The 27094-nt window shown below is 49.9% G+C and overlaps 7 protein-coding genes across 16 annotated transcripts; 3 read left to right on the forward strand and 4 right to left on the reverse strand.

Moving 5' to 3' along the window:
* Window positions 1–142: 142 nt before the first annotated feature.
* On the reverse strand, window positions 143–1981 carry ndufb9 (NADH:ubiquinone oxidoreductase subunit B9). Its single transcript, XM_061267613.1, has 4 exons — window positions 1817–1981; window positions 1120–1312; window positions 569–682; window positions 143–402 (listed from the first exon to the last, which is right to left on the reverse strand). The coding sequence occupies exons 1-4, from the start codon at window positions 1903–1905 to the stop codon at window positions 271–273; spliced, it is 528 nt and encodes a 175-aa protein (XP_061123597.1). The 5' UTR covers window positions 1906–1981; the 3' UTR covers window positions 143–270.
* Window positions 1982–2415: 434 nt separating this feature from the next.
* tatdn1 (TatD DNase domain containing 1) lies at window positions 2416–4561 on the forward strand. Of its 2 annotated transcripts, none has more exons than XM_061267599.1 (12): window positions 2416–2506; window positions 2719–2784; window positions 2851–2900; window positions 2969–3032; window positions 3093–3236; window positions 3298–3340; window positions 3414–3499; window positions 3557–3597; window positions 3667–3743; window positions 3856–3926; window positions 4002–4128; window positions 4199–4561. In XM_061267599.1, the coding sequence occupies exons 1-12, from the start codon at window positions 2440–2442 to the stop codon at window positions 4302–4304; spliced, it is 942 nt and encodes a 313-aa protein (XP_061123583.1). In that variant the 5' UTR covers window positions 2416–2439; the 3' UTR covers window positions 4305–4561. The 2 variants fall into 2 exon arrangements, with proteins under 2 accessions (XP_061123583.1, XP_061123584.1); XM_061267600.1 differs by having other exon boundaries at window positions 4203–4561.
* Window positions 4562–5839: 1278 nt separating this feature from the next.
* LOC133144682 (pleckstrin homology domain-containing family O member 1-A-like) lies at window positions 5840–10432 on the forward strand. Of its 2 annotated transcripts, XM_061267554.1 has the most exons (10): window positions 5840–6147; window positions 6449–6607; window positions 7227–7367; window positions 7760–7864; window positions 8012–8110; window positions 8174–8464; window positions 8526–8623; window positions 8692–8848; window positions 8927–9021; window positions 9084–10432. In XM_061267554.1, exons 1-10 carry the CDS (start codon window positions 6121–6123, stop codon window positions 9718–9720), a joined length of 1809 nt encoding a protein of 602 aa, XP_061123538.1. In that variant the 5' UTR covers window positions 5840–6120; the 3' UTR covers window positions 9721–10432. The 2 variants fall into 2 exon arrangements, with proteins under 2 accessions (XP_061123538.1, XP_061123537.1); XM_061267553.1 differs by lacking the exon at window positions 5840–6147 and having other exon boundaries at window positions 6464–7367.
* Window positions 10433–12228: 1796 nt separating this feature from the next.
* Window positions 12229–17070, reverse strand: anp32e (acidic (leucine-rich) nuclear phosphoprotein 32 family, member E). Of its 4 annotated transcripts, none has more exons than XM_061267602.1 (7): window positions 16867–17070; window positions 15077–15226; window positions 14870–14992; window positions 14534–14696; window positions 14369–14466; window positions 13778–13832; window positions 12229–13694 (listed from the first exon to the last, which is right to left on the reverse strand). In XM_061267602.1, the coding sequence occupies exons 1-7, from the start codon at window positions 16918–16920 to the stop codon at window positions 13609–13611; spliced, it is 729 nt and encodes a 242-aa protein (XP_061123586.1). In that variant the 5' UTR covers window positions 16921–17070; the 3' UTR covers window positions 12229–13608. The 4 variants fall into 4 exon arrangements, with proteins under 4 accessions (XP_061123586.1, XP_061123585.1, XP_061123588.1 ...); XM_061267601.1 differs by having other exon boundaries at window positions 14330–14466; window positions 16867–17069; XM_061267604.1 differs by lacking the exon at window positions 16867–17070 and adding an exon at window positions 16518–16665 and having other exon boundaries at window positions 14330–14466.
* A 500-nt stretch (window positions 17071–17570) lies between these two features.
* LOC133144691 (GA-binding protein subunit beta-2-like) lies at window positions 17571–21963 on the reverse strand. Of its 5 annotated transcripts, XM_061267583.1 has the most exons (8): window positions 21695–21958; window positions 20644–20751; window positions 20401–20568; window positions 20046–20240; window positions 19803–19947; window positions 19557–19733; window positions 19292–19410; window positions 17571–18764 (listed from the first exon to the last, which is right to left on the reverse strand). In XM_061267583.1, exons 2-8 carry the CDS (start codon window positions 20749–20751, stop codon window positions 18444–18446), a joined length of 1233 nt encoding a protein of 410 aa, XP_061123567.1. In that variant the 5' UTR covers window positions 21695–21958; the 3' UTR covers window positions 17571–18443. The 5 variants fall into 5 exon arrangements, with proteins under 5 accessions (XP_061123567.1, XP_061123566.1, XP_061123565.1 ...); XM_061267582.1 differs by having other exon boundaries at window positions 19557–19947; window positions 21145–21963; XM_061267581.1 differs by having other exon boundaries at window positions 19557–19947; window positions 21695–21960.
* A 400-nt stretch (window positions 21964–22363) lies between these two features.
* On the reverse strand, window positions 22364–26226 carry mllt11 (MLLT11 transcription factor 7 cofactor). Its single transcript, XM_061267621.1, has 4 exons — window positions 26104–26226; window positions 23880–23956; window positions 23141–23294; window positions 22364–22963 (listed from the first exon to the last, which is right to left on the reverse strand). Exons 3-4 carry the CDS (start codon window positions 23285–23287, stop codon window positions 22868–22870), a joined length of 243 nt encoding a protein of 80 aa, XP_061123605.1. The 5' UTR covers window positions 23288–23294; window positions 23880–23956; window positions 26104–26226; the 3' UTR covers window positions 22364–22867.
* On the forward strand, window positions 24562–27031 carry cdc42se1 (CDC42 small effector 1). Its single transcript, XM_061267619.1, has 5 exons — window positions 24562–24720; window positions 25500–25679; window positions 26124–26228; window positions 26296–26367; window positions 26444–27031. The coding sequence occupies exons 2-4, from the start codon at window positions 25626–25628 to the stop codon at window positions 26362–26364; spliced, it is 228 nt and encodes a 75-aa protein (XP_061123603.1). The 5' UTR covers window positions 24562–24720; window positions 25500–25625; the 3' UTR covers window positions 26365–26367; window positions 26444–27031.
* Window positions 27032–27094: the final 63 nt, after the last annotated feature.

The following is a 27094-nucleotide window of genomic DNA, read 5'->3' on the forward strand; positions in this document are numbered from 1 at the left end:
CCATAAATGTTTGTAAATTGGCAATTCTCTCACTTGTGATGTCATAGAGTTGGCGTCATACATTTGAGATTTTTTTAACAAGCAGTATTTTGACGTGAGGAGAACAGCCATTGCCCGCATAACAAACAACAGAAGTCATGTCTTCATCTTCACGTGTTTATTGACATGTGTGGCGGCAACTAATGAGGTGGTCTTCTCAGCCATCTAAAGTTAACTTGTGAACAAAGTCAAATATTCTTGTCGATGTTGATTCAACAACGGGCGGGCTGTTTATGCGGGGCGCTCCCTGGGACGGGTGACGTATTGCCACCACAGAGGCGGAAGGTCGCCTTCCTTGCGGGCCGGGGGTAGGGCTTCCGAACTGGGACCCTCGGTCGCAGTCTCGGCCTGCAGCTGAGCCACCTGGAATGTCACAAGGGGGGATGTCTCGGCTTATTGGATCTCCCAAATCAATGTTTAAATACATTATTCTGGGGAAGATGCTTTTGGGTTTGAAATGACTTTCATCATTTGGGGATGTCAAATTTACATGACATAAACAACCATAAAAACACAAGATGGGGCGCACCTCTTTGTCCCAGCTGAGCGCCCTCAACTTCTTCCACTGCTCCCTCTTGGCAAAGTAGTCAGGGTAGGCGGCCTTCTCAGACGGGTGCCAATGCTCCAGGACCCACTCGGGCAGCTACCGCCAAAAAAAATGCAAGTTCAAATATATTTCATCATCCACTGTCCAGGATGACATCAGACCATTTCAAAACATTGATCAGAGGAACACCACACGGACTGTTATTCCCGTGCAATCCAGCAGAGGGCAGTAAAGAACATTATTCACAAAAAAGGCGAGACAAATGTCCAAATGAGAATTATTGCAATAGAGCTAAAAGAAACATTTCAGGGCTTTTCTAAATCATCACGTGCATCAGAAAGAAACAATGATCCGCCATTGCTTTTGTTGAGGTCTTAGGTATAAAAAGTAAAAGCGATTATCGATACTTGGTATCTATGAGGATCAGTCTGATGTGCTAGCTATATTTTCTTCACTAGGAATATTTTTTTGGAGGGGTGTGATGGAGCAAAACAAAGCGTGACAAATTAAGTTGTGGTAAAGGGTGGGGTTACCTTGTAGCACTCGTAGCGCTCGTAGGAGGTGCCGCCGGGCGAGTCGGGGAAGATGTAGGGTTGCGGATGCTGGTTTTCCCAGAACTCTTCCTCTCCCAACTTTAGCATCTTGGTGGCCTTCATCATGTCCTTCTCATTCTTGTTGGCATCGAAGCGAGCGCGCAGTAGGCACGCGTAGAAGCGGTACTTGTCCCTGCAGTCGTCAGTAACAACTTTTACAATAAAGCTTAAATTGAATTGGCTTTGTTTGAATGTGAAGGAAATGAAAGGTCACCATTGTGACGATCTGCATTAATTCTTATGATTATTTACAGAACTACAAACAATAACATCAATCTTGTTCTACATATACCATGATTCCATTGTGTTTACAGTTCGTCCCAATGTTCCATTTTCGTTTTTATTTGTTGATTTGAAATGTCATTTTCTCCACTTCTTCCTAAATAACCTCCGTTCAACCTTTTTTAGTGATCATTATCATGCTTAAATGGGCTACCAAGAGGATGGCAATGACAAAAACCGGCACCTAAAGTCTAGAGGAAAAGCAGGCTGGAAAACACATTCTAGGTCAGATCAATCCAAAATTCATCTAACAGTGACCTGCCTGCCTAGCTGTTAGCTTAGCCATTAGCTTACCCGTTAGCGCGACGCCGTCGTACAGGCATGTCAGAAATGTTTCCGGGTTTGTGCCTCTTACCGATAGATGCACCAGGACTCGATGTGTCGCAGCGATTTCTTGTACAGTCGCAGCACTTTCTGCTGGTGGCTGAGGTAGGCGGCGGCCATCCTCCCACTTTGTCGCTTGGCTTGTTTAGCTTTCCTTTCGTGTCACCTTCCAGTTGAGAGCGCGCAAAGCACTCTGGGAGTTGGTGACGTCCTGATTTCGCCGTAAACCTGGAAACAAACGCGCAGATTACATTCTCGAGACACGTTTGTCATTGCTGTTTTAATACAGTTATTACAACATTTTAGATATTTTTTTAATTTTTTAAATTTTATTATTTTTTGTTTTATTTCCCTTTTAACCCAAGGCACTATCCACATCCTGTCACAACGAATCTTGTGTCACAAACATTCGACAAATGAAAACCGTCGGGGACGGCAGGGGTTGTGGCAGGTAATTTAGGACAGTTGACCAAATTAATCCTGAAAACGACCTGCGCCAAAATAAGCACATTTTAAATCAAAAGAGCATTAATATGTAAGTCACTATTCTACAAAGACTTGTTATGGAAACCAACAATGGTCTTTTGGTTGCTCTTGGAGCCACGTCAGATACTCTTTTTAGGAGATTTACGGTAATCCTAAAAAACACCCCGGATGAAGGCTGCACGTGTGTTGTTGACAAGCAGAATTCGCTCAACTATGGCCCGGCACAAATTCATCGGTGAGGCACACATCCCTAAAGAAAATATCAACAATGTTATTGTTTTAGGTCATGGATCCGTCCTGAGTTAATGACACTAGCTTTCGCTAAATGTCAAAAATAGGTTTAAAATAGCGTGTCATTGAACCAAAGAAAAAACAATCTACGGATGAGTTTTGGGGAATAATTTTGGGATCAGATCATCCACATTATGTTTTGCGTCCGTGCATCAGACATTGGTGTAAATCTGACGGATCCCGTGTTCCGGGGGCTCTCCAGAGGCAAGCGCAAGCACCAAGGTAAGCATGTTGCTCCGTCACGTTGGCTGCGCTGCTTTTACTTTTGGCCGTGTTGTGATCCGGCAGATGACTTCCATGACGTCATCGACAGAGCCGTAGATGCGGGCGTCCAAAAGGTGACGCTCGGCCACCTGCGCTGTTTTATGTGAATAAATTGCCAATTGATGATGTGTCTGGTGTGTAGTTTGTTATCACCGGAGGAAGTCTGGAGGACAGCGAGGAGGCAGTCAAACTAGCCCACAGCAGAGGTAGCCGTGGCGATCACAGCTTTTGGGCTTTTTTTCATTGGTCACTTTACTTTCTCGCAGAGGGCTTCTACTGCACGGTGGGCTGCCACCCGACCCGCTGCAGCCAATTTGAGGAGAGCGGTGACACCGAGTATCTGTCACGTCTCCTGCGTCTGGCGACAGACAACCCGGCCAAAGTGGTCGCCATCGGGGAGTGCGGACTGGGTGAGTTGCTGCCAATCAGATTGTGCAAAGAGCGATTCCCTCTGGTTTCCTGTCTTTGTAGACTTTGACCGGCTGGAGTTTTGCCCCAAAGAGACGCAACTCAAGTAAGTGCAGCACATCGGCCCGCCATTTTACCGGCTCTCCGTCATGGTGGTCTTTGTTTTTGGATACCTGCAGATACTTTGAGATGCAGTTTGATCTGGCCGAGAAGACCAAGCTTCCCATGTTCCTGCATTGCCGCAACTCCCACCAGGACTTTACGGGTGAGTCACAAGGTCCGCTCCGGTCTTACACAATCTGACCATCCTCTCGATTTGCAGACATCATGAGGAGGAATCGAGACCGGTGCGTGGGAGGCGTGGTGAGTCAGTCGAAAGTCTCGGGGATGTTCGGTCCAACCTTTGGTTTGACTTTTCAATTCCGGCGCCAGGTCCACTCCTTTGACGGGACGGCAGAGGAGGCCGCCGCCCTCATCGAGTTGGACCTCTACATTGGAATCAACGGCTGGTGAGAGCCAGCGCACTTTGGGCAAACACTTTGCCATGGCGACCGGTCGATTGCGCCACGGCGTGCGGTAGGGTAACGAGCAGCTGGCGCTAACAAGACCCGCCCTCTTCAGTTCCCTGAAAAGCGAGGCCAACTTAGAAGCCATGAAGCGCATCCCCACCGAGCGACTGATGATAGAAACGGGTGAGTTGTCCGGAGCAAGCGGACGTACCGGGTTGATGTGTCGGGCTGACGTTTTGGTTCGTTTCCGGCCGCCAGATGCTCCGTGGTGCGGCGTCAAGACGACTCACGCCGGCTTCAAATTTCTCAAAACCGTCTTTCCCACCAAGAAGAAATGGGAGGCAGGCCACTGCCTGAAGGACAGGAACGAGCCCTGTCACATCATGTGAGTACCACCGGGTCCGGAAGAGGACGGCTGAAACACACTGCTTTTGGTTTTGTGTCTTTTGGTGCAGACAGGTTCTGGAGGTGATAGCGGCAGCGAGGGAGGAGGATCCCTTGGAGCTTTCCAACATCATCTTTGACAACACCAACAGGCTCTTCTTCTCCGCTGCCAGATGAGCGCAAGCAGCCATGAGCGCAATGCCACCATGTCCGTTTAGAAGGCTCATTGGCTGTTTTTGCGTGCCTCCGCCTTGACTGGGCCACCGGTCCGTTTTCTAGATATGCCCTGATTTGATCCTGTGCCCCAATATTAACCCTATCCCTAACCCGAAGAACTGTTGGCCTCGAGTCGGCTCGCAGCGCTACAGTACGGAAAAGCGACGTCATGAACGGTTACTTACAAATACAATAAATTGCTTTTGCGTAACCATGAAGACTTGAAATAGTTCTGTGAATGAAAACAAGTAAATCAAAAGTGGCCTGAAAGGTCAAGTCAGCAGGGCCAGTGGTTGTCAAGCAATGTGTTTATAGAAGTCACAGGGCATGTCAGTGCCAGGAGTTACAAAATCAATCACAACCAAACTTTGTCGGGATTTTCTTCGGGGACTGTTTTTGGGCTCAAAAACGCTTGAGATGCGCTGGCAGAGGGCGTCCTAAGACAGGGTGATGCCGATGCCGAAGCCAAAGACGGCGCACAGCGTCATGGCCAAAGGCAGCGAGATCCCCCAGCAGGTATCTCGAAGCTTCCTCCTGGTGGAGTTCCAGGGTGCGGCTTTGGGGAGCCCGGCGTTGCTGGGGTCAGCCACCGCCTTCAGCCTATCCGACAACGAGCATAGGCCGCCGCGGACCTCGTCCCACTCCTGGCGCAGGGTGGCCACGGTCTGCATCTCCTGGCGCAGCTTCTTGGTCTCCTGGCGGAAGAGCTTCATGTCTCTTTGCAGCATGTTGGGCACTTCTTGGCGTATGTTGAGCACTTCTTGGCGCAGAGTGTCCATTTCTCTCTGATTCTGATCACGGATCTCCTGACGCAGGGCCTCCGCGTCTGGGAGGTTGGGGCCCAGAACCTTCTGCACCTCCTGACGAAGGCTCCTGGCCTCCTGGCGGGCGGTCTTGGCGTCTCGATGCGTCTGGCCAACGGCGTGATTCACTTCCTGCCGGAGGGTCTCCATATCTCTCTGGTTCTGGGCGGCCACATCTTGGATGAACTGACGGAGGATGTCCATCTCTAACACGGTGTCCAGGTTGAGGCGGGCGTCCATGCTTCAATCCTTGCGGTCTTAAGGTGTAGCGGGACGTGGCGCAGGCACTGTTGGAAAGCCCGGGCGTCTTTCCCAGCTCTGGGGTGTCTCTTTTCGACAGCTTGGCAAACAACACCAACATCCTTTTGCTGTGGCCCACCTAAAGCCGACACAGATGATGAGCGGCTGTGTGATGTCATATCAGAGAGACTTCGGACACCAGCCAGTCGGAGTCAGCTCGGCTGGGTCTCCCCGGGGGGGCCGTCATCTCAGGCTGGTGATGGGCACATGAGGCTTCATCTTTTGACGTTCCGAAGCATCGGCGCCCCAGATTCTCTCGGGCCACTCACAGGTAGACAGAATGCCGCACAACGTACAACGTTAGAAGACCAGATGGAGCCTTCCGACCAGGTAATGTTTGCACAACTTGGCCAAAGTAGGACTTTTTTTTTGGGGGGGGGGGGGCTTACATTGTTGTACAAGCCCCCCTCAGCCCCAGCGTTATCCCATGAAAATATATTATTACAGTACTCAAGCGTTTTTGTTTAGGCCTACCCGACCGTGCTCGTGCCGCCAGATGGCGCTTTCATGCGCACTCGGAATCTAGGTTACAGTGCGCGCGCACGCTGAGGGGGAGCATCTGCCTGGTCGCCCGCCCGCGCGCTCGCAGGGAGGACGCCGCCTCCCTCTCGCCAGACAACAGACGAACCAAAAGAAAAGCAAGAAGAAGCTGAATAAGAAGAAACTGAGCGAAAATGAAGAAGAGCGACCACGCAGGACCGGTAAGAAGGCGCACGCGCACGTTTATTAGCAAACATCATCCATTCATAAGTTCGCACCTTGATCTCTCCCTCATCCTCGTCCGCGCGCTGCCTGCCGGTGTGGCCACTTCATTAGGTACACCAGCAAAGGAGATCAGCGTCGACGCTGCAGATGAGAGAAAATATTTGTTGACACTGTTGTGATCTCTTTGGCTTAGTCGGAACATGTCAAACATGCGAGCATCGTTTCAAAAATATTCAGGAGCTACCGGGCCGCAATGCTCACGTGTTCATTTTCACGTGGGTATGTGCTTGTCCGCAGATGCAGGGGCCCCGGGACCCGGCCCATTCGGGCGCGCCACCACAGCCGGACAAGTTTGGTTGGCTGAGGAAGTTCTGCGGCCGCGGGATCTTCAGGGAGCTTTGGAGGAACCGCTACGTGGTTCTCAGGGGAGAACACTTGTTCATATCGGACAAGGAGGTCGGAACCAACCACGCACGCACACCCATCATACGTCTTGTGTGTTTGCCATGCACATACACATGCTGGAGTGAGACACACGTTTTACCATCAAATGCATCCAAACACAAATACAGGCCAAAGCTGCTGGCTGAGCAGTCAACACGTGCGAGTAAATCAAAGATCATGTGACATGACCGAGCCTGCAGCTGACACACACACACACACACACACACACAATGGTGAGCATTTGTAATGCAAATGCACACTCCTGCATGCACAAATGCACATCCGCATCACACACGCAGTTAGGTCATTTCCAGAGATTAGTGTTGTAGCCGTTTGAATTCCATCTTTTGGAAAGCACGCATCATCCCCATGCGCTTGCGGCGTCCGGGCGATCTGGTATTAGCATCACACTGACGAGCTGAGAGGCCTTGTTATGAGAGACGCACTCAAATTTGCGCATTTTATTGTCCATGTGGCGGCGTCACGTTGCTCACATATCGATCGACGCATCTATTGGCTTCCTTGTACCGCCGTGTTGTTATGCAATGGCCGCCGAGCATTTTCAGTGGGCGTGGCAGTCAATTCAGTAATGTGCGAGGGCATTTGGGTCATGAGAAGTGGTTTTCTGCAGGTGAGGGACGAGCGCAAGTCAGCGGAAGTTTTAGACCTGGGCGACTACGAGCGCTCCGAAGAGTTGAGGCGGGCCAAAAGCCGTAGCAAGAAGAACCACAGCCGCTTCGCCCTCATACGATGCCGACGGCCCGGCAACAAGGTGGGTTGAAAAACGCGCTGCCTCCTTCCCGGGAGAGATTTACTTCATCCCCCGCTTGTAACTAGCTGCCTTCTCATTGGTGGATTTTCTCCAGCATCCCTCTGGCGGGCGGGGTTTAATGCCCACCATGTTCTGATTGCCGAATACCTCGGGGTTCTGATTGGCTCAGCCCAGGACTCGCCCCCCCCCCCCCCCCCACACACACACACACTCGTAAAAGACTTAATCCACAGAATCCCATTAGTGCGTCACAGGACGAGCCTGAGCGGAATAATCTGCTGCCATCTTCATCATCATCATTCACGATGATGTCATCTTCCAGCGTCAACGACTCGGCAAACGGGTCACTGTCCTCGGGTGCTGAGCGGGCCGTGTTGTCTATCCTCTTTCAGGTTCCCAACCTTCTCTTCCTGGCCGTCAGTCCCGAGGAGAAAGAATCGTGGGTCAATGCTCTCAACGTCGCCATCGTCAAGGCCAAAAACAAAGTTTTGGACCAGGTGGCCACACACTGTGTACACAAAATTGTCACGTGTCCTGTACGTTGGTCAATTGAGACAGATTTTGAGCAGAGGATGACCAATGTAGAAATTAAGTCAAGTCAGATGTCATCATTTACATGGCCACCCACATCCACTTGTGGCTAGGTGACCATGGAGCAGGACGTGTTAGTGCATCCCACCAGAGACCGAGCCAAGATTCCCCACGGACGCCGTCTTCCCACCCGAGGACACCTCATGACCGTGGTATGGCACCCTCGAGTGATCCGGTGCATCTGAAAAGTCTTCTCAATCGTCGTTTCCTGTCAGGCTTCCTCGTCCTGTCACGGCTCGCTGACCCTCGACTTGGTGGCTGAGGAGGAAGGCGGCTTCTCGGAATGTGACGGCGCCTCCTGGGAGAACGTGTCCGGCGCGGGCTTCTCCGGAGAGTTGGCGGCGGCCGGAGGTGGCGGACGTCAGCGCTCGGGGACGGATGTGTCCAAACTACGCGTTCGAACGGAGGAACCCAAAATGAAGACGGGAAGTTTGCCCAGAGGTAGCGAACGTTCCTGGGGAAAACACTCCCAACTGGAAACTTCCAAGGTGCACAAGAGCCAGCAGGTGAGACCAAATGCATGGTGGGTGGACCGACGTGTAGATGTGACTGCATGTCTTTTCTCAGGTCCTTCAGAACCAATCCAGAACCCCTCAGCCTGGGAAGAGAAGCGGAATTGCGGGGCGGAGTCGCTGCGCATCCATGGATGAAGTCCTTTCTTCCAGGTAGACACTGAAAACGAGTCCCTTGCTCCTTTGGGGTAAACATCTGGGTGTTGTTTTGTCTCGGGCAGACCGGCGATGATTCGCTCTGAGTTGCGTCGGGCTCTCGGTCGACGCCCTGCCGGAGAAGAGGGCGGGGCATCGGTGCAGCCCGTGGGCCAGCTGCAGAGTCTCATCGCGCAGAAGATGCAACGAGCACAGGAATTGTTGGAGGAAATCCGTCTGCAGGTCAGCACTCTTCTCGCTTCCTTGCACTGCGGACGCCCGCTTTGCTCCCCACTCAAGTGAATGTTGCCGTCATGACAGGAGCTGCAGAGAGCCAAGGCTGAGCAAGAGTTTGGGAAAGGGGTGGAGTCGCCTCGTCTTCGTCACCTGAGGGCTGGAGACTCACCTCATTCCAGGTGGGCGATAGGACACACGCCCTCTTGTGGAGCAAGTGTGAACTTTTGTTTTGTGTCATCAGGGCGTCTTCATCTCCACGCAGCCGTAGCGGTGATTCTCCTGGTCAACGGCGTAGGGACTCGCCCCGGTCGAGAGCTCGTGACTCGCCGCGCTCTAAAGGCCGCAAGAATCGCCGCTCCCGGGATGTCGATTCCCCCCGATCCCGAGGCTCTCCGTCTCCTGCCCGTCTCAGCGACTCACCGCTCAACAAAACTTCTGAGCCCTCCGCAGAGGTGTCCCGTCTTCCGGCCTCCCCGCAGGACGCCCTTGGACCGGACGGTGGCACCGCCGATTTGCCGCCGTGCCTCCACGGCGGTGACGATTCATCCTGTGCCGGTCAGAACAAATCCAAGAGCCTGTCAGAATCCTTGGACGGCTGTCAGAGCAAAACGCCCCCAAAACCGAAGCAGGATGAGGAAGAGCTCCTGAAGAGGCATGCCGAGGCAGAGCGCCTCCTCATGGAGGCCATGTGTTCCTGGCAGGAGGCGCAGGAAGTGCTGCAGGAGGTGAAGGAACTGCAGAGCCACACGCTGCGTCGCCAACGCAGAAGGACCTACGAGAAGATGACGCCAAGCACGGCCACCTCGCCACAGGCTGAGGGCGAAGTCAATGCCGGCAAGGTGGCGACGTCACCCGAAGATGAATCGGAGTCGCCTTGATCCAAATGTTTCCTTTGCAGGAATTTTTCACTCTTCGTCCACCTTGCAGGGCAGCCCCCCCCCCCCCCGTGAATCTACCATGTGACTCAGGTCGATTCCATGTGACTCAATTTGATTGCATGTTTCTCCATGTTCCTCCGTTTGATGCCATCTGACTCCACGTGATTTTGTTTTGATTCTGTGACTCCATTGGATGCCATCAGAGTCATTGGACTCGACACCAGCACACTCCGGGTGACTTTGCGTTCTTCCACCTGTCTCCACAAGGCGACAACAATGAGTCATCCCGACTCCCCTTCTCAGGAAAGTTCCATTTTGGAGGGCACCTGTGCTCTTTCTTTTTAAACCAGCAGAAGAAAGCGACAATGCGTCAACTGTGATAACTTGCTGTCGCTGCACTTTTCAACTGATGACTTGCTCTTCTGGTGATGATGTCATTAGCAATAATGTCCAGTGATGATGTCATCCCAAACTTTCAAACTTGAACTTTTCGAGTCGTTTCTTTGAGATTCTTTCTGCTTGTCACAAGAAGCACAACTGCGCGCACACAGCGTTTTGCTGCCTGACTATTATGGGCTGTCAGACTGCCCGCACTAACTTGCACTGACACAATTTCAGAAAGAAAGTGGGACAAAAAACAGCTGTTCACAGGCACACGCACACACATCTCATATTTGAATTCTTGTTGGAAGCGCACGTGAAATAAAAGTCTTGAAAACCAAATGCGCTGATTGTTTAACGTTGAGCACACAAACCGCACAAACGCTCCATGTATTCACACGCACTATACTCATTCGCCATTCCCACTGCTCCAGTACATGACCCCAAAAAATGATTTTCATCAAACGGCAGGAACGTTTATTCTTGCGAGGCACGCGCACGCATACGCACAGGTCAGTGAGCATTAGTGAAGAGCGCTGCAGCAGATGTAGGGCAGACGAGCAACATCGCTCCATTACACCTGCCGCACATTACGCATTCATGTATGCTCATTTCTTTATGACTCATCTGCGGCCGTGCGTGTGCGTGTGAGTGCCTTAGAGGAGAAATCATCTCATCTCTTTCTTTGCATGTGATCTTCCTCCTCCTCTCTTTGCATGTGATCTTCCTCCTTCCTTGGCTGCTGTCAATCATTCCAAAAGTCTTGAAAGTGTTTCAACAAACAAAAGAGTGCAAAAGCTCCGGTTAACTTCTCATAATTAGAACATCAAACTAACATCTGAGGACACTTAGCATTCACAGCGTTAGCATGCGTGTTGACCAGATTTTACTGACATCAACAAACTCACAAAGGTTTCAATTATTTACGCATATATGTCGTTGTAATCATCATCATCATCTTTTATTTACACGCACACTCATGCTCAGCCTAATGAGAACCAACACTGACCTGAAACATGCACAAGTCAGTGTGTGTGTGTGTGTGTGTGTGTTTTTGACTGAACGCCCCGGAGCGTGTTACAGTGTCTCAACTTTCCTCTTTTCTATACGCTTTTTAGCCGGCTAGCAACAGAGCTAAAAATACGTCCTGTTTGTCAGCAGTGTTACATCGTCACACAGATGAGCTCACTGTGACGTCATCAACACAACCATGAGTTTACCAGAGGGTGCACGTTTATTTCCTTGTGTGCGTGTGTGTGTCACGCGCATGTTTCTATGCAAAAATGTGAGTTTGAGCTATAACGATAACATAGGAACCAAAAGTTTTTAGGTCAGAATAAATATTTCAATAAATAATTAAAAACGCGCGCACACACACACACGAACAGACAATAAGTAAATTTCCAAACAAGGTTGACAATGCTTCTTGTCTTTGGACGACGTCATTGAGTGGATGGCAACAAAAAGCTAATTGAATAATAAACATTTTTGTTGACGTGTTACTGAGGAAACACGAGGCCGCCATCTACTGGACAAAAAGTGCACATCACTTGAGTCGTTGGGCAGTTCACGAATACAAATAAAAAATATTTTAAAAAAAGTTCATATCAATGAAAAAGGTGAACACGTATCTCGGAGTGATTTTTCTCCATGTAAGTGTGTTGGAATTATAGCAGTCCTTTAAGTGTCTTACTAAAAGTTACTTGTATTTAATTTTTACGTATTTGTATTTATGTATTGTAATTAAGTATCTTACTAAAAGCCACTTATATTTATGTACGTTTTATGTATTTTATGTATGTATGTGTGTATAAAGTAGTACAGTACAGGCTGCGAACAGAGTCTGACAAAAAAAAAAACGTAAAAGTTGTATACGTAGAAGAAAATTTGATTAATGACTGGGGTAAGACGACACAAGTCTTACGACACAAAATATACAAGCGCTGTTAACTTACCTTAAATGTTTGAGCAACTTTAAACCTAAAGACGGCTACTATGACGTCAAATTGTTCTTGATGAGTCGCATCCGATGTGACATTAGAAAATTAGCGCCTCCTGGTGGAAACATTTGCACTCACATACTAACCCCTTACCTCATCCACTGAACACAGTAAAAATACGCCCAAGTTCACCTAAATGACTTTATTTTCATTTTCTATCAGACCCAAAGAGCATAAAAACGTATTTACACAAACATTTCATAATGAACGTTCAAAGCGGCAAACATTTATTTTGACGTCAGTGACAAACAGAAAACAGCTGTCGAGCTCCCGCTGCGTCCCGACAAATTAAGCACTAAATTAAACGACCGATTACAATAAAGCAACTTTGTCTTTGTAAAAATCTAGAAATATTGCTCTGTTGTCAATTTTTTTTTATAGATATAAATGTTGGTTTCCCTTATCCCACAATGCTTTGCAGCGACTGGACTCAACTTTATTGGAATATTTCACATCACTTGAACCCCCCTTCCCAAAAAAAAAGACTCCAAAGTCACCAGACGTGTAAAAAGTTACAATAGAACACACGCACAAAAACACACACACTCGGGGAAGAATAATAATATTGATAAGATGATAAGGAAGAGGATCATACGGCGGTGTGCATATTTCTAAAAGAGGGAGCGGAGTAGGGCAGGAGAGTCATGTGATCATTGGGCTAAAACAGAGGAAGAAGATCCTGATCCACAAACACACAGAGTCCTGAAAGGGCGCTCCTTAAGTGCACCAACTTTGGTTTGTGTTTGTGGGGGGTAGTAAATCTGTCCTCAAAGGTCAGATGACTTTTTGTGCTCAAAAAGTCTTTTCTTTTATATAACATGTCCTTTAAAAGTCAGCGATGTCATCACGAAGGGACAGGAGCCAGGGTGGATGAAGGGTCCCGACTGGTTGGAGGACTCGACGATAAGTCCAAAAGATCCCAAAGTTGGCGTGGTGGCCATCTTAGACCCTAGTGGAGTTCGGCTGCGTAGCGGACTGACGGCAAGCAGGGTTGCAAAATGATGGCAACTTGCAAAAAGGTTACAAATGAAATTAACACAACTTTATCAAGAAGGGGGGTGGGGGGGAGAGATTTTGTTTTTCAATCACATAATTGCGGCATTTTCAAATTCATTGCTTTTGTGTTGCGTTTTGCTTTTATTCTCATCCATTCCGCCATTATTGGTTTCAGACATTTGACTAAAATGAGCGTCCCACTCATAGCCACAAGATGGAGCCAGAGTCAAAGCAGAACTTGCTTTGGCCTCAGGCAGGGGAGTTGTCCCCCCCAAACAAGAGACATTTTCCATGCTATTTGGCGCGCTTCTCGCAATGTTTTAAAAATTGGCCGCTTGTCAATTTTAAAAAAAGAAATGTACTCAACAACTCCCAGTTAATTCCCACCAAAGTCTCTAATTTGCACAATTTCTCCCCCTTTGCAACCCTACTTGTGGGAGGTGGGCAGGGCGAGAGGGATGACACCTGGCGTAGGAGGGGATGGGCACACACGCACACACGCATGACACAGCTAGTCATCCTCGTCGTCTTCGTCGTCCTCGCCGTCGTCCTCCACGTCCCTCTTCCTCTTCTGTCCCTGAGCGTCCGCTCGCTCGTCTGCGCAAGTGCGGCAATGAGATGGGTTGGCAAGGTTATTGATTGACAGGCACGCTCGGGCCTTGATGCGACACTCCACTCACCTTCCTCTTCCTCCTCCTCGCCATAGTCGTCTTCCTCATCGTCTTCTTCCTCCTCCTGAACCGAGCGCACAGAGGTTAACGTGGGCACGGTCACATGCGCGCAGCCACAAAAACGTGCACGCACGCGCGCGCGCGAGGACGCTAGTGAGGGGTCTACGTCGGCTTGACCGTGCCGACCGCCGGAGCTCCTTTTGGTTACTGGCGAGTCTTTTGCCAATCGACACTGCAGTGGGGACGGACGGGCCAATCGCCACAGCAAGCATCGACGGCGGTGTTACTCGAATCGTCCCGGTTGAGCTCGGTGGTCCGAAGCGGCGGAGAAAACCGAGCGTCAGGCTCGAGGGTGAAGCTGCTGGAGTTTTGTTTTTCGGTGGTTTCCAAAGGCTATCCAAGTTACGAGCGGCGCACTCTAAACGCTCGGCTTGGTGGTTGGGGAGAGACTCTGAATACAGCCCACGATTCCCGTTCTCTGCCGCCCGAGCGGACGCGCATGCCGGGGGGTGGGGGGGGGGGGCGCGTCCGAGCCGCGGGCCCGAAGACGGCGTTGCCCACCTGATGTGTGGCCCTCTTCCCACGAACGCTCAGCCCCACCTCTCCTCCCTCCGAGCCGTCTTCCTCGTCCTCATCATCGTCCTCATCCTCATCGTCGTAGTCGCCCGTTGGCCCCGCCCCGTCCTCACCGTCCTCATCTGCGGCACCGACAAATGTTTTTTCCAATCTGCATGGTAATGCACGCCGTCGCAAAGCGCGACTCACCTTCTTCGTCGGCCTCCGAGTCGGGCGCCTCGTTCTCATCCTGGTCAAAGCCATCCAAGTAGGTGACCTGAGGCAGGAGCTCAAACACGCTTTCGCGGTAATCCTCCAGCGATGTGATCTCGCAGTTCAGTAGGTCCAGACTCTGAAGGCTCTTCAGGTTTTGCTGCAGAGAAAGAGAGAAGTGCATTTTCACCGAGTATCCGAGTTACCCAAGTTGACTGCGGCCATCACGCGAGCAAGCGTTAATTGCGGGAGAGAGAGAATCACGATCGAGACAACGCTCAGCTCACATTGGCATCAAATGAATTTCACGAGTCATTTTACAGGTGTACCGACCAGCGCCTCCACGTTGCTCAGCTCCTTAATTTTGTTGCTGCTGAGGTTGAGGTAGACCAAGTTGGGACATTTTTCCGACAATGTCTCAAAAGACCCAGACAGGTTGTTTTCACTCAGCTCCAGCTGCAAGACAACATGCGAGAGAACGGTGAGAAGAGCAAGTATTAAGAACTCGGGTGAGTTGGGCGCGACGAGGAAACACGTCACCTTGCGTAGTTTGGGCAACGAGGGCAGCTTGGCCAGCGAATTCAGACCAACGTTGATCATACGGAGGACCTCCAGCTCGACAAACTTGTCTGAGAGACCTTCCACTTCGCCACTCACCGAATGGCTGTTGTCCACAACCATCTCGGCTACCTGAAAAGTAAACAGTGGGCTTAAACGTCTGACCACTAGAGGGCAGTGTAACATTCAAACGGACTATTATTACTGTCACTATTCAACATATTTTAATCAGTGATGCAACTTTTTTAAATGATTTTCTAAACTGACACCAAAACATTTTTATCTAGCACATGAGTTTTTAAAATCTGAATATTAATCGGTTATATTAGTGAATAAAGCGTTAGGTTCAACCATACGATTTTTTTTCTGAAACATAGCTATAAATTCGAACGCACAATAGAATCCGTATTGCGCAAGATTTTATAGGTCAAACACCAAAATGAAAAAAAGAAACGCCGAAAATACGTCATGTAGATTTTTTTTTTAATCGGCACAAAATAGGGACATTTAAAGCCATCTGTGATAGACACAAATGTACATTTATTTACCATGAACATGAACTGAGTACACGAACGTTACAGGCCCGCACACATGAAACGGGACCAGCATCGACGTGGGCGCGCACGTGCTATCCGTGGCTCCCCAAATGCTTTCTACAAGTATTTGTGCGTGCGGGCGCGCGCGCATCGGGCCATCTTGGACTTGCATAACTGCGCTGAACGCGCACGCGCACCCTACAAAATGTCTGCCCCATAAAAGAGGACGACGCCACGCGGAGGTCGCCGACCGAACCGAGCCGGAGTGCCGAGTGAAGCGAACGTTTGGCCGCTCACGACTCACTTGCATAGCTCGGCGAAGCCACCAAGGGGCTAGCGGGTCAGAAAACGTGCTCGCGGCATTTGATCGGTCGCAAGTGGAGCGCGTTAATCCGCCATAGACAAGTAACGTGCCTCCATTTTGAGTCGCTACCGTGATCACGTTAGCCGCCCGAGGGGGGGAGCACGAGATAGTCTCCGTTACAGTATTCGTGACTCGATCGTCGCGTTACAAAGAAGCTACGGTCCCGTAGCTCGTTGTAGTCAGATATACTTGTTTGTTATTTTAATGGGCTGTATGTGAAATAAAACGCCACTTTGTGGCTCTCGTGGAGTCACTCGCCTGAGTTTCAAAATGTCGGGAAAAGGGGCCTCGCCTCTCGCGCCAAACGGCCACGCACGTTCGTAAAGGTCAGCAATGTGCACCAGCCTCGACTTTTTCAGCTCCGGCGACGACGTGCATGCACACACAAAATGGTCGCGTCCGACTTCAAAAAGTCGTCGTGGTGCTTGTCGCGCATTGTTTTTCACGACGGAAGCCCGCGCTTCAAGACAACAGATGTAGCTCCTGCTTGCTTTAACGTGTTTATTTATCCACTTTTAATTACCAATAACAAGGTGCTTCAAGCAGGGAGTGATTTGATCCGAAGTTGATGGTTTTTGTCGGTGTTGAGGCAAAACACGAGTGAGCGGCTTGGGGGTGCAGGAGGAGGGGCGGGCGAGCAGACGGACTGAGGAAGCCGAACCGCCGCCACCGCTTCTATCTACGCGGGCTCCCGCTTCATCACCATCAGGGTATCTCCACGATTTTGGAGCTGACGGCGCGCGAAGCCCAAGTGTGTGAAAGCAAAGTTGGCGGGCGAAGTTCGGACACCTCGCAGCGGAGCGGCAACGCGTCCGATCCGCTCCCCCTCGCCTCGCTCATCCTCCCCAAGTGGCTCAATGGTGCCTACTCACCTCTGCCGGGTCTCGATTCCGCAGCTCCAAAATGATCCTCTTCTTCATGTCCATCGTGAAATATTTAGTCGTCAACGAGGGAGCACTCAAGCGGCAAAGTGAGAAGAAAGTCCCCGGGACAAGAGCGTCGTTTGCTCGTCTCTGATGGCCACAGTTTGCTCACTGATCCTCCATGATACCTCGCGTCCTGCCCCCTCCGCTATGGACCCACCTCCCGTAGCATGCGATTGGCTGCTTGGCTGAGCTGCGAAGCTCATTCGACAGGAAAAGTGCCGCTCGATGTTGATCTGCCTTAATCCAAAAAGCGGGGAGGCCTTCTCCCAAACAGACCGGTTGCGTAGCCCGCGTTGGGGCGTGTGTTGTTCCCTCACCAAATAATTGTTCTCGTTGCTGTTTAAATTGACAATTTAGAGCCACCTTGTAAGGTAAATGTCTTTATAATCCAGGACATGGAGAGAAACACCCATTAGCGTCAATACATTCGATAGAAAACGTAACCAATTGGAAGTGGGCGGGACTAAAATGGCGTTCGTTCGGCCTCGGTCGCTGATTGGGTGAGTTAGACACTATTCAAACGCCATCGATGCTTGGGTGAACTATTTACTGATATTGTCAGATGATTGCTATAATTAAACGACTTCAATATACGAACTACTGTCTCATTGACAACGATTTGTCATTAGTTTACAATAAAAACACAACAATTTGATGAACAAGTGTTTATATTCATAAGATTAGCATTGCTATCATCAACACGGCGAGGCAGCCAGGAACAGTAAAAAAAATACAACTTTGTATGTACATTGAAAAAGGTTACTCTGCTGAGTTTAATTTTAAAATATATATATATATCAAACTCAACTCGCAGTATAGATGAGGAAGGGGGAAATGATTGCGCAGTTAAGTGTTTTTTCGGTGTTCTAATTTAAGGTCTAGCCTACACTCTTTTTTTTTTTTTTTTTTACTGTAGGCTGCAGCTAAGAATCTGGCACATTTCAACTGCGAAACATTGCGGAGAAGAACATAAAATTGACACCTTCGTCTCATTTTTCCCTTCATTATCAATTTTTCCATTTACCGTTACCAATCGTAGGCAACCCCACTTAGAAACTGGAACAATTTTCTTGCTGGTTTCCAATTTTGCTGATACACCTACAAGGCTACTACTGATAGCTATATTTAAAATGGAGAAATGGCCACATTCACAGTGTGGTAAAAAGTAGCAGTAGGTTCTTTTAACCCTAAAAAATTCCCACGCCAACTCAATTGCGGAGAAGCAACTACATCATTCTAAATTATAAGTGTCACTTTCCAATTATTTCTTGGGTGTTTTTTTTTTTTTTTTTACCTACTAAGAATGTGGGAAAGAGTTTGGCACAAAGAGGACTCGGTGCTTGTATCCCAACAACATTCCCCAGAAGCAATCATATGATCCTAAAGTTGAATCAAGAAAATGAAGTGAAGGCCGAGATGCAGATGCTAACACGAAGTGACAAAGGACACGGAGAAGGCGGAGGACCGGGAAGTTCTGTCGGAGGCGCTCATAGAGAAGAGCGCCAGAAAATGGAAAGGGGGCGTTAGGAGCTGATCCCTGCGGGTTCGCCGCTCGTCTCTACCAGCGTGACGCGGCCCTCGTCGCCCTCCACGATGATGCCTCCCTCCTGCAGGACCACCATCTGGCCACCCCCTTCCTCCTCCACGGCCGGCGCGTCCTCATCCTCGTCGCCGCCCACCACCTCCTCGGGGCTGACGTTGGCGGCGGCAGAGCCCGCCTGGCTCTGGGCCATAGCCTCCAGTTTGATGCGGTACTCCTCGGCCTCCTGCTCCTTGCGCATGAGCTGCTGCCGGTATTCTTGCGCCTTCCTGTTGGCCTCCTGCAACTGCCTCTGCAGCAGCTCCTGCACGCAACCACGACGACAAGTCGGTCAAACGCTCTTCCAACCCCACAGCTTTCATGACTTGGCAATTGACGTTTTTTTTAGGGGAACCTTCATATTATCCAGCAAAAACGTTTCTGTGCTTGGGCCAATGCCATGATTTGGCCGGGGTCAAGACTATGCTATTGACGCGAGTTGAGGAGTTTCAATCTTGTGGCATCTATCGGGTTTCCAAACTTTTATTGATCCTAGGCACATATTTTACATAATAAAAAAAAAAAAAAAGAAATCAAAATTTCATAGCACGAGCCAAACATGTCAACCGAGCTCACAAGTGGACTCGCTGGCATTGATAGAGGAGCAAAGACTCGCTATTTACAGTCCACAAATATGACTGAGTGAACTTGGTATGATTTGCCGCGGCACACCTGACGATCTCTCAAGGAACAGCGGGCGGGCGGTCGGGAACAGAAGACCTGCGTCACTGCATCAACATTGCTGATGAACAAAAGTGTGCGGTGCATTCGAGCAATCCATCAAAGACTTACTGTCTCTCCCGTGTCGTTGTGGTTATTGGTCACCTCCAACTTTCTCTTCCTGGAGGGCGGCGCCTGTGACTCTTCCGCCACCACCTCCTCCGTCACCGTGTTGGCGGGCACCGCCAGCACTGCACACACACGCAACAGACTTGCTCAAGTCACACTTCAAATCCGCGCGAGGCTACATCGGCAGACCGAGCCTCGGACACCCCCTCCCCCCAAGCCTCTGCTCGAGTTCTCCGTTTTTTGTCAAGTCGCAAGCGTGCGGTCATACTTTGCTGTCCGTGCTGCATGGTGACGAAGAAGGGCTGCGACATGCCTCCGGTCGTTTGCAGATTGCCGTGTTGGTCGGTTACGATGGTGATGACCCTCTGGCCTCCCTCGTTAACCACAGCGGCGTGCTGGATGTTGCCGTCCAGAGCGTTGGCGGCCATCGCCTCTTCGGATTCCCCTGGAAGGCAAAGCAGAGAGTCACGGCCCGCCCGCGTCTCAAACTTTTGGACACCGACAACGTCCATACCGGTGCCGGCCTTGTTGAGCAGGTCGGCCAGGTTGACCACACCCCCTTGGATGCCCTGGATGATGAACTGCGGCTGGTTGCCACTGTTGCTGGACTCCACATTCATGCTCACCTGGTTCATGTTCACCTGGTTCTGCATGCCCTCCTACACACACACGCACGCACACAGAAAGGGACAAGGGCAGAGGCGAGACGTGAGGCGGGAAGTCGCCGGTGGCGGCAGCGGGGAAGCGCGCGACTGACCTGCAGCAGCAGCATGAGCTCCGTGTTCTGGATGTCCACGGCAATATCGAAGGGCGTCTTCTCAAACTTGCTGAGGGCGTGCACATCAGCGCCGTGCTTGATAAGCGTCTCCACCACACCGTGGTGGCCGTGCTGGGCCGCCCAGTGCAGCGCCGTCATCTTCAGCATGTCTTTGGCGTTGATGTCGGCGCCGCTCTGGAGGCGAGAGAGCCAAACAGTCAGAGGCGGCGAGAGGAACTTGTGCACTTGAAACAATCGTAGCTTAGCTTTTTCCGTCTGCTAGCCTGATACTTGCGCGACCGTGTGCAACTCTTTATCCCACTGCCGTCGAAGACCCAAGAACGCGAGCGCTCACCCTGACTAGCAGCTCCACGATGATGGTGTGCCCCTCAGCAGCGGCCATGTGCAGAGGTGTTCGGTCCACTTTGGTGCGAGCGTCGCGACTGACGCCCGCTCGCAACAGGACGTCGGCGGTGGAGTAGTGGCCGCGCTGAGCGGCCAGATGGAGCGGCGACGTCCCCAGCTGTGCGGGGCAGAGGTCACGCGCTAGGACTTGCTTCTGTCTGTCAAATACTCGAGCACAGGGACGATTACTCACCCAGTCGGTGGTGAACGGAGCTCCGTTGGCCATCAGGTTCCTCACCTCGTCATCCAGACCATTACGTGCCGCCTCCAGCAGACGCTTGCCCAGGTCTACCAGCGACATCTGACGCACAACAGGGCTGCTATTCAAATGTTTGCAGGAGATGTGGCTTTGGACTCTTTTATTTGGGTTCGATTTTGACTCTTTAAGCTCACAGCATGACAAATATACATTTTCTCCACTGTCTGTTTATTCAGTCAAGGGGTGGATATTTATTTCTTTTGCTTGATTTTTATTTACCGCCCTAATGAAATGTTTGGGAGTTTTTGTGGTGTCCATTTAGTCCCTATACATTTCTCAGGGTGGCTCGTAACCTACATCCCAAGATAATCATGGTTCAATTGCTAACAAAAGAAACGTAAACAGCGCCATCTGTCGGGACAGTGCCGCGAACACTCGATTGAGCGCGCGCTAAAGTCGGGGTGGTACAATTTAAAAGAAGCAACTTGAAATTACTTGTTCAAAGCGATCCTGGTGTTTCTTTGATTTGCAGAAACGGATGAGCAACTTTAAAGCGAAAAGTTAGCACCTATGCTAACGGGGTGGCGGCGTCCGATAATGGAAGCCGGTGACCACCATGGTGAGCAGTTCGGAAAGACGAAGCTTCTATCGCCGGGCCGAGTAGCCATTTTACGCGCCTTGCGGACAGAATAGAGTCCGCCATGTGCCACGTATCCCCCCCTCCGAACTTGTAAACTACAAATCAGCCAAACTCATGTAGATAGCTCCGAACATGTAGTGTACAACTGACAGGAAACCGTTTAATATAAAGTTGTTGGTTTTCCGGGGGAAGTCATCAAGAAATTTCCTATTTTACACAGTGAGAAAAAAACTACTTCCACATCCGGTTAGCTAGCTTTTCTTGCAGAGTGCAGCGTCGAGGCGCTTCGGTGGCGCTTTTGCGGCGACACTTTCGAACATCATACGCTTAACACATGCTGGCTGGATGTTGGCGACAAAAGGGAAGACGTGCTTTTATCCACCGGGTGATCGAAAAGCGACTCACCGCGTCCAGGTTTGGTGGCAGCCTCAGGACGTCTGCCGATGTTAGCTAGCTACGAAGCTAAAGACAGCAAAGGGCTTTGTAGTCCGCGATTGCGAGTCGGTACCGAACACAACTGGACGAACAAGTTGCGATTTTCAACGGCGACTTTTTAAATATTTGTCTTTGGGCACCAACCGACGCATGCTTGCCTGCGCCAAATTGTTTACTGGCCAAAAGTAAGACAAGGAGACGGCTGGAATATGCCCGGATGTTGTGAGGCAAGCATCCAAATTAAAAGTATCAAGACGTTTGCTGTTCTCACGTTGCGACTAGATGCAAGAAGTATTTAAAACACAATTCAAGTCTATCATATATTGAGCTTTTAAGATTGTAGTCTTGGTTACGACTGATAAAATCTCTGTAGCTCGTGTACGGCACCCATTGTTGATCTTATTTTGAAATCTACAATCAAGGGTGGACGCCATCTTGGTGCAAGGCCTCGTCCAAATTCTCATCTGTTTGCACCCTTGCGTGTTACCTTTGGGGGGAGGGGGGTATTGCAAGTTCGTAGAGTTCAAGATAGTGCGCCGTCGCCGCGCCTCTTTCAAGTTGTTAGAGCGTGCAAGCGGCTTGGTGAAGATATGGCGTTATATACCTGCATCATGTCAGCTGGAGAAATGAATAAAATGCTTTGAAAATACGACGTTTCTTTATTTCTAGTAAGATTGTGATGAAGGTTTGCTGATACTGGAGTCAAAATATGTTGTGACAAACGAGAACAAACAATGGATCAGAATCTGCTATCTTTGTTGTTGACATTGGCCTCGAACGCTTTGAGAATTCACGAACAGCTGCCGTTGCAGCAAAAGAAAATCCATTTCATTGTTGTTGCCATTGTTTGGTACATTCAAATGACAAAAATGTTTATTTTGTCCAAGGGCTAAAGCGTGAGGCTGATCAAATCAGCAGCATGAAATAGGCAAAAACGTAAACACACCTTAAAAATATATTAAAACAGACTTTTGATTTTGAAAAAAAAAAAAAAAGGCAAAATCATTAAAGCGATGAGCTAATCTGTCAACCTCAAAAGTGGAAGTTGTAATTTTGCAGGCTCAGACCACGACATGCAGCAACTTAATGGCATCACGTCATCTTTTGAAACATGCTTCATCTGGGTGGGGCAGAGGGCGGGGCTCAGAGCAGCAGGTTGAGGTCTGCCAGCAGAGCGTCTACATTAGCGATCGGATCTCTCCAGTAGTTGAAGGACGAGAACTCGCTCAACTCCGGCTCCTGCACGCAGCGCATCGTCATTGCTAACACATATAACCATCACGGTGGTCTGTGAACAATGACACCTTTGGTTGGGTGGTGTAATGGGAACGTTTCCTCATGTCTAATTTGTGTTGTGCCTCAATATATATTGGGCGGTATTGCTCTTGGGTAGTGTCTTTAGCCCCGCCCACTCACATGTTCATCCCGTTTGATCAGCCCATCTCCTTGGTTGCAGGGACCGTCGAGCAAGCCGAGGTCCCGTAGCTCGGAAAGATCCAGGGCCGGGACGGGCTGCCTCCAGAACATGAATGAGTCATACTGGCTACTCGATTTCTCCATCATCGTTGACCTGCAACACGGACAAGCGCTCGCCAGTCGGCATCAACCGCGGCTTATGAACAGATAAACGATGGTCGCCAGTCAATCACAGGGAGACAGTTGTATTTACTCATGTATTATTTTTTTTTATGTGCCTTTTCCGCTTCATGCTGTCTTTGTCTTAATTGTGCAAATGGGCGCACAACAAGAAGCTTACAATTGTGAGAACAGATTGAGCACATTTGCTCACAAATGCTATTTGTTCTCTGGACTCATCATGACGGTGCAAGATAAATTAACCAATTTCATTCGAGCGGTTGCCGTTCGCATCTGCTGCCGTTCATTTTAAGGCGTTGACCGGAATAATAAATAAATAAATAAAATAAAAGACAATTTCACAAAGATGACAGCAAAAAGCTTAGAGCGTCATCCAATTAATGTCAACGTACACACTTGCTTTCATTTCTCTCGTCCATGTCAAGGAACAGGAGTTGATATTTTCTTTTCTCACGTCATACCGTTGAATTGTCGCGCATTGAAGCAATGAACAAAATGAGGATATTCGTCGCTGCAAATGTCTGAATAAATTTCTGAGACAATAAAAACGGTAAATCACCTTCTTCCAGAGTGCAAATAAGCTTGAATGTTGTCTGTCGTCTTGTGCTGCTTTGCTGACGATAAAGATGCCAGATGCTGCAGTGGACGACAGGTTGAGGATGATGAGATTTGGGCCCTGTCCAAATACTCACACTCGGGCGTTCTAGTTGCGAGAAATCAAGTGCGTAGGGTGTCCAAAGTGCGTGTTTGTTCTACACTTCGGCCGAGACCGCAGCTTATCCTGTTTTACCCACAATTCATTGCGGATTTGACGACAATTGAGGGAAAAATGATGTTCTTGCTAAAAATACAATATTCTCCATAATTGCGTAGAGCCCGAAATTAGAACAATAAGGATCTAAAGTTTCCATCGATTATGATTTTTAAATCAATATTACAAAATAATTCTACCCGTCGTGGAAATATAGTAAAGGGATAAGAAATTGTGTTCTTTTACTTTTGCCTTTTATTTCTTATTACTGGAAGATTTGCAGACTGCAGACGCACATTGCGCAAAGCAGTCGTCATTTATTTTTTTGACGTTTTACTGTACTACAAATGACTTTAATATGATGAAGCGTCTTCGCGTTTGTGCATATGAAATGTCGACATCACTGACGAGCTTTTGGGCCGGGGTACTGCAGCGATGATAATAAAGTGCCGGAAGGGGGCGACGTCGGTGCTGGTGTTCGCTTGGGCGGGAACCGGGAGGCGGGACTTCCTCCTTGAGGACCGCGCCTCAAAAAGGGAAAAAAAGAAAGGAAAAAAAGAAAAGCCCCTCAAGGAAGAAAGACTGTGACATCGAGTCAGTGAGACAGAGAAACGAGTTGAGCGTGCAGTCATTTCAAGTCCGCTTCTTGGTGAGTCATTTTTGTTTTCTTCTTTTGTTGCTCACCCTGCAATGTGTCAAAGTTCAGATGAAGGGAACCGTTTGAAGGCGTTAATGATTGACAGCTCGCAGTTTGGCAGCTCTCAGATCAGTTTGCTTGTCGCGCAACAAACTAATTTGCCTCGCTTGCGTTTGTTTACTCTTAACCCAGGATAAAGTTCAGGGGCAGGCAGTTGCAGTCAAAATGAGTCTCAACTATATAGAAAAATGTTACATTTTGACTCAAGGCAGGGCCCCAATATTATTAGGGCGAGGGGGTGGAGTCACAGTGAGTCAATTACAAGCTTGCTCATGGGGCAAATTTAACTTTTGGAAAAAGTTTTCCACTCTCTTTGAGTTTCATTGAGAAATGTCATAGTGAATGCTTGATCGTGTCCCACCATTGGCTACCTAGCGACCAGTCCAGGGTGTTCCGGGCCTCTCGTCCAAAATCAGCCGGGATCTGCTCCAGCTCACTTGAGACCCAGATGAGGACAAATGCAACACAAAATCAATACTGTCACGCACGCGTGCCGTCTCGACCTTTGTGACCGCATGGGCAAATGTCTGCGAACGTGTTGCTGCTCCCTGCGGCGTTGACGGGAACATTCCTGTCGGCGAACGTGAAGCTGCTTGTCGCTCGCGCATTCCTGCTTTATCATCCGCTTTGAGCTGCTGGGACCAAAAGCAGTGCACTGTTTGCTCGAATGGATCAGAAACTCGCTCCTAACTGGAAACGCCAACGTTAAAGCCCAACTTGTGTGTTTGCAGATCCAACAGCTGTCTGGTGAGCGGTGGCCGGGCCAGAGTGGGCCGCGCCAATCGGCCATCTGGATGTTCCCCGACTAGCCGCTGGCCGGCAGGGCGACGGCAGAGCGCAGGCAGGCGGGCCTCAGCATGAGCGAATTCTGGCACAAGATGGCCTGCTGCGTCATGGCCAAAGCGCCGCCGGTGAGACACCGCTGTGTTGCGCTAGCCTTTTTGTCCTCAGCGGGCTTGGCTGTGTGTGGTTTCGCCACGTTAGAGGCAAAGTGGACCAAACAAAGCCCAGTTTAAAGGCTGAACCGGTCAATAGCGACGATGACGTTCATGTTGCGAATGGACGCACCGGATGCCGCTGACAGCGACGTCGCTTCTATTTTTAGACTTTTCTTTTTGGCCTGCCGCAACAACAATAGTGGCGCCGATGACCTCGCTCGCGGGGGAGCTTGACGGGACTTTCCTTTGTGTCACGGGGCAGGAAAAGCAAGCGGCGGGCCTCCGTGACTCGTGAGCAGCTAGTCGCCTAAGGCGTCCGACACCGTTAGTCACATCGTGTTCTGTTTGCGGCCCGACGCAAACAGACCAAAAGAAGAAAAGTTAGCGTGTCTCTCACCTGCGCTTGCGTGTGTGCAGAAGAGGAGGAGGCGGAGGATCGATCGCAGCATGATCGGCGAGCCCACTAATTTCGTCCACCTGACGCACATCGGCTCAGGAGAGATGGCCGACGGACTCCAACCGGTAAGCGCAAGCCCGCCTACATTGGCACCGCAGGGGGCCCCTTCACCCTCTCTCTCTGTGTGCACAGTCGGGGTCTGTTCAGGAGCAGATGAGCTCCAAATGCCCACAGTTGAACGGCAGGAACAGCCTCTTGTAGCCGGTAAAGCACCACCATATTTTTCTGGTCTTTCTTTCCTCTTTCTCATCAGCCGCACGTTGACACTCGTGTTTGTCAGGTGTCTCGCGGTGCCAAGAGTCCTTTCCGCCGCCGATCCCGGAGGTCCCAGCGTCCGTCCTTGAGAGGGCGCTGGGGAGCACGCCATCTTGGCCAAAAGCGCAGAGCCTCCGGTCATACGCGTTTCAGTTTGACGCCGACCGACTCGGAGGGACGGAATGATGTTACCGCTCGAGGATAAAAACACAAATCATTGGACTCTGCTTCGCCCGCTCGCTTTCTGCACAATTGCCGGCGTTTGTTACACGTCAAGTTCCCGGGATCCTTTGAGCTCATAGGACATACGACCTGAGCGATGACGTCGCAGTCTGATGCACTGGAGGACTTCCTCTTTTTAAGACTTTCTGGATCACGTGACTGCTTCCTGACAAGCCGTGGACAATTTCAAGCCAGAAAATGGCAGTATGTGACCAGATGAAATGAACTTTGGCCTCGACAGAAACTCAGGGTGACCAGATCATGTGACAACTCTCACACTCACACACATACACCCGTGAAGTTTTGCTGACACGCCATCCACATGCTTGCTACGCTAAGCTCCGCTCGCTCGCTTTGTGACTGATAAATAAAACCACGCTTCTTTCTAGCAGTGCATTGTTAAAGGATTTGACGTTATGACATGAAATGGAGGTGTTTGTGCGTACGTGTGTGT

The sequence above is a fragment of the Syngnathus typhle genome, linkage group LG20, assembly GCF_033458585.1.
Source record: "Syngnathus typhle isolate RoL2023-S1 ecotype Sweden linkage group LG20, RoL_Styp_1.0, whole genome shotgun sequence".
In the NCBI taxonomy this organism is placed as follows: domain Eukaryota; kingdom Metazoa; phylum Chordata; class Actinopteri; order Syngnathiformes; family Syngnathidae; genus Syngnathus; species Syngnathus typhle.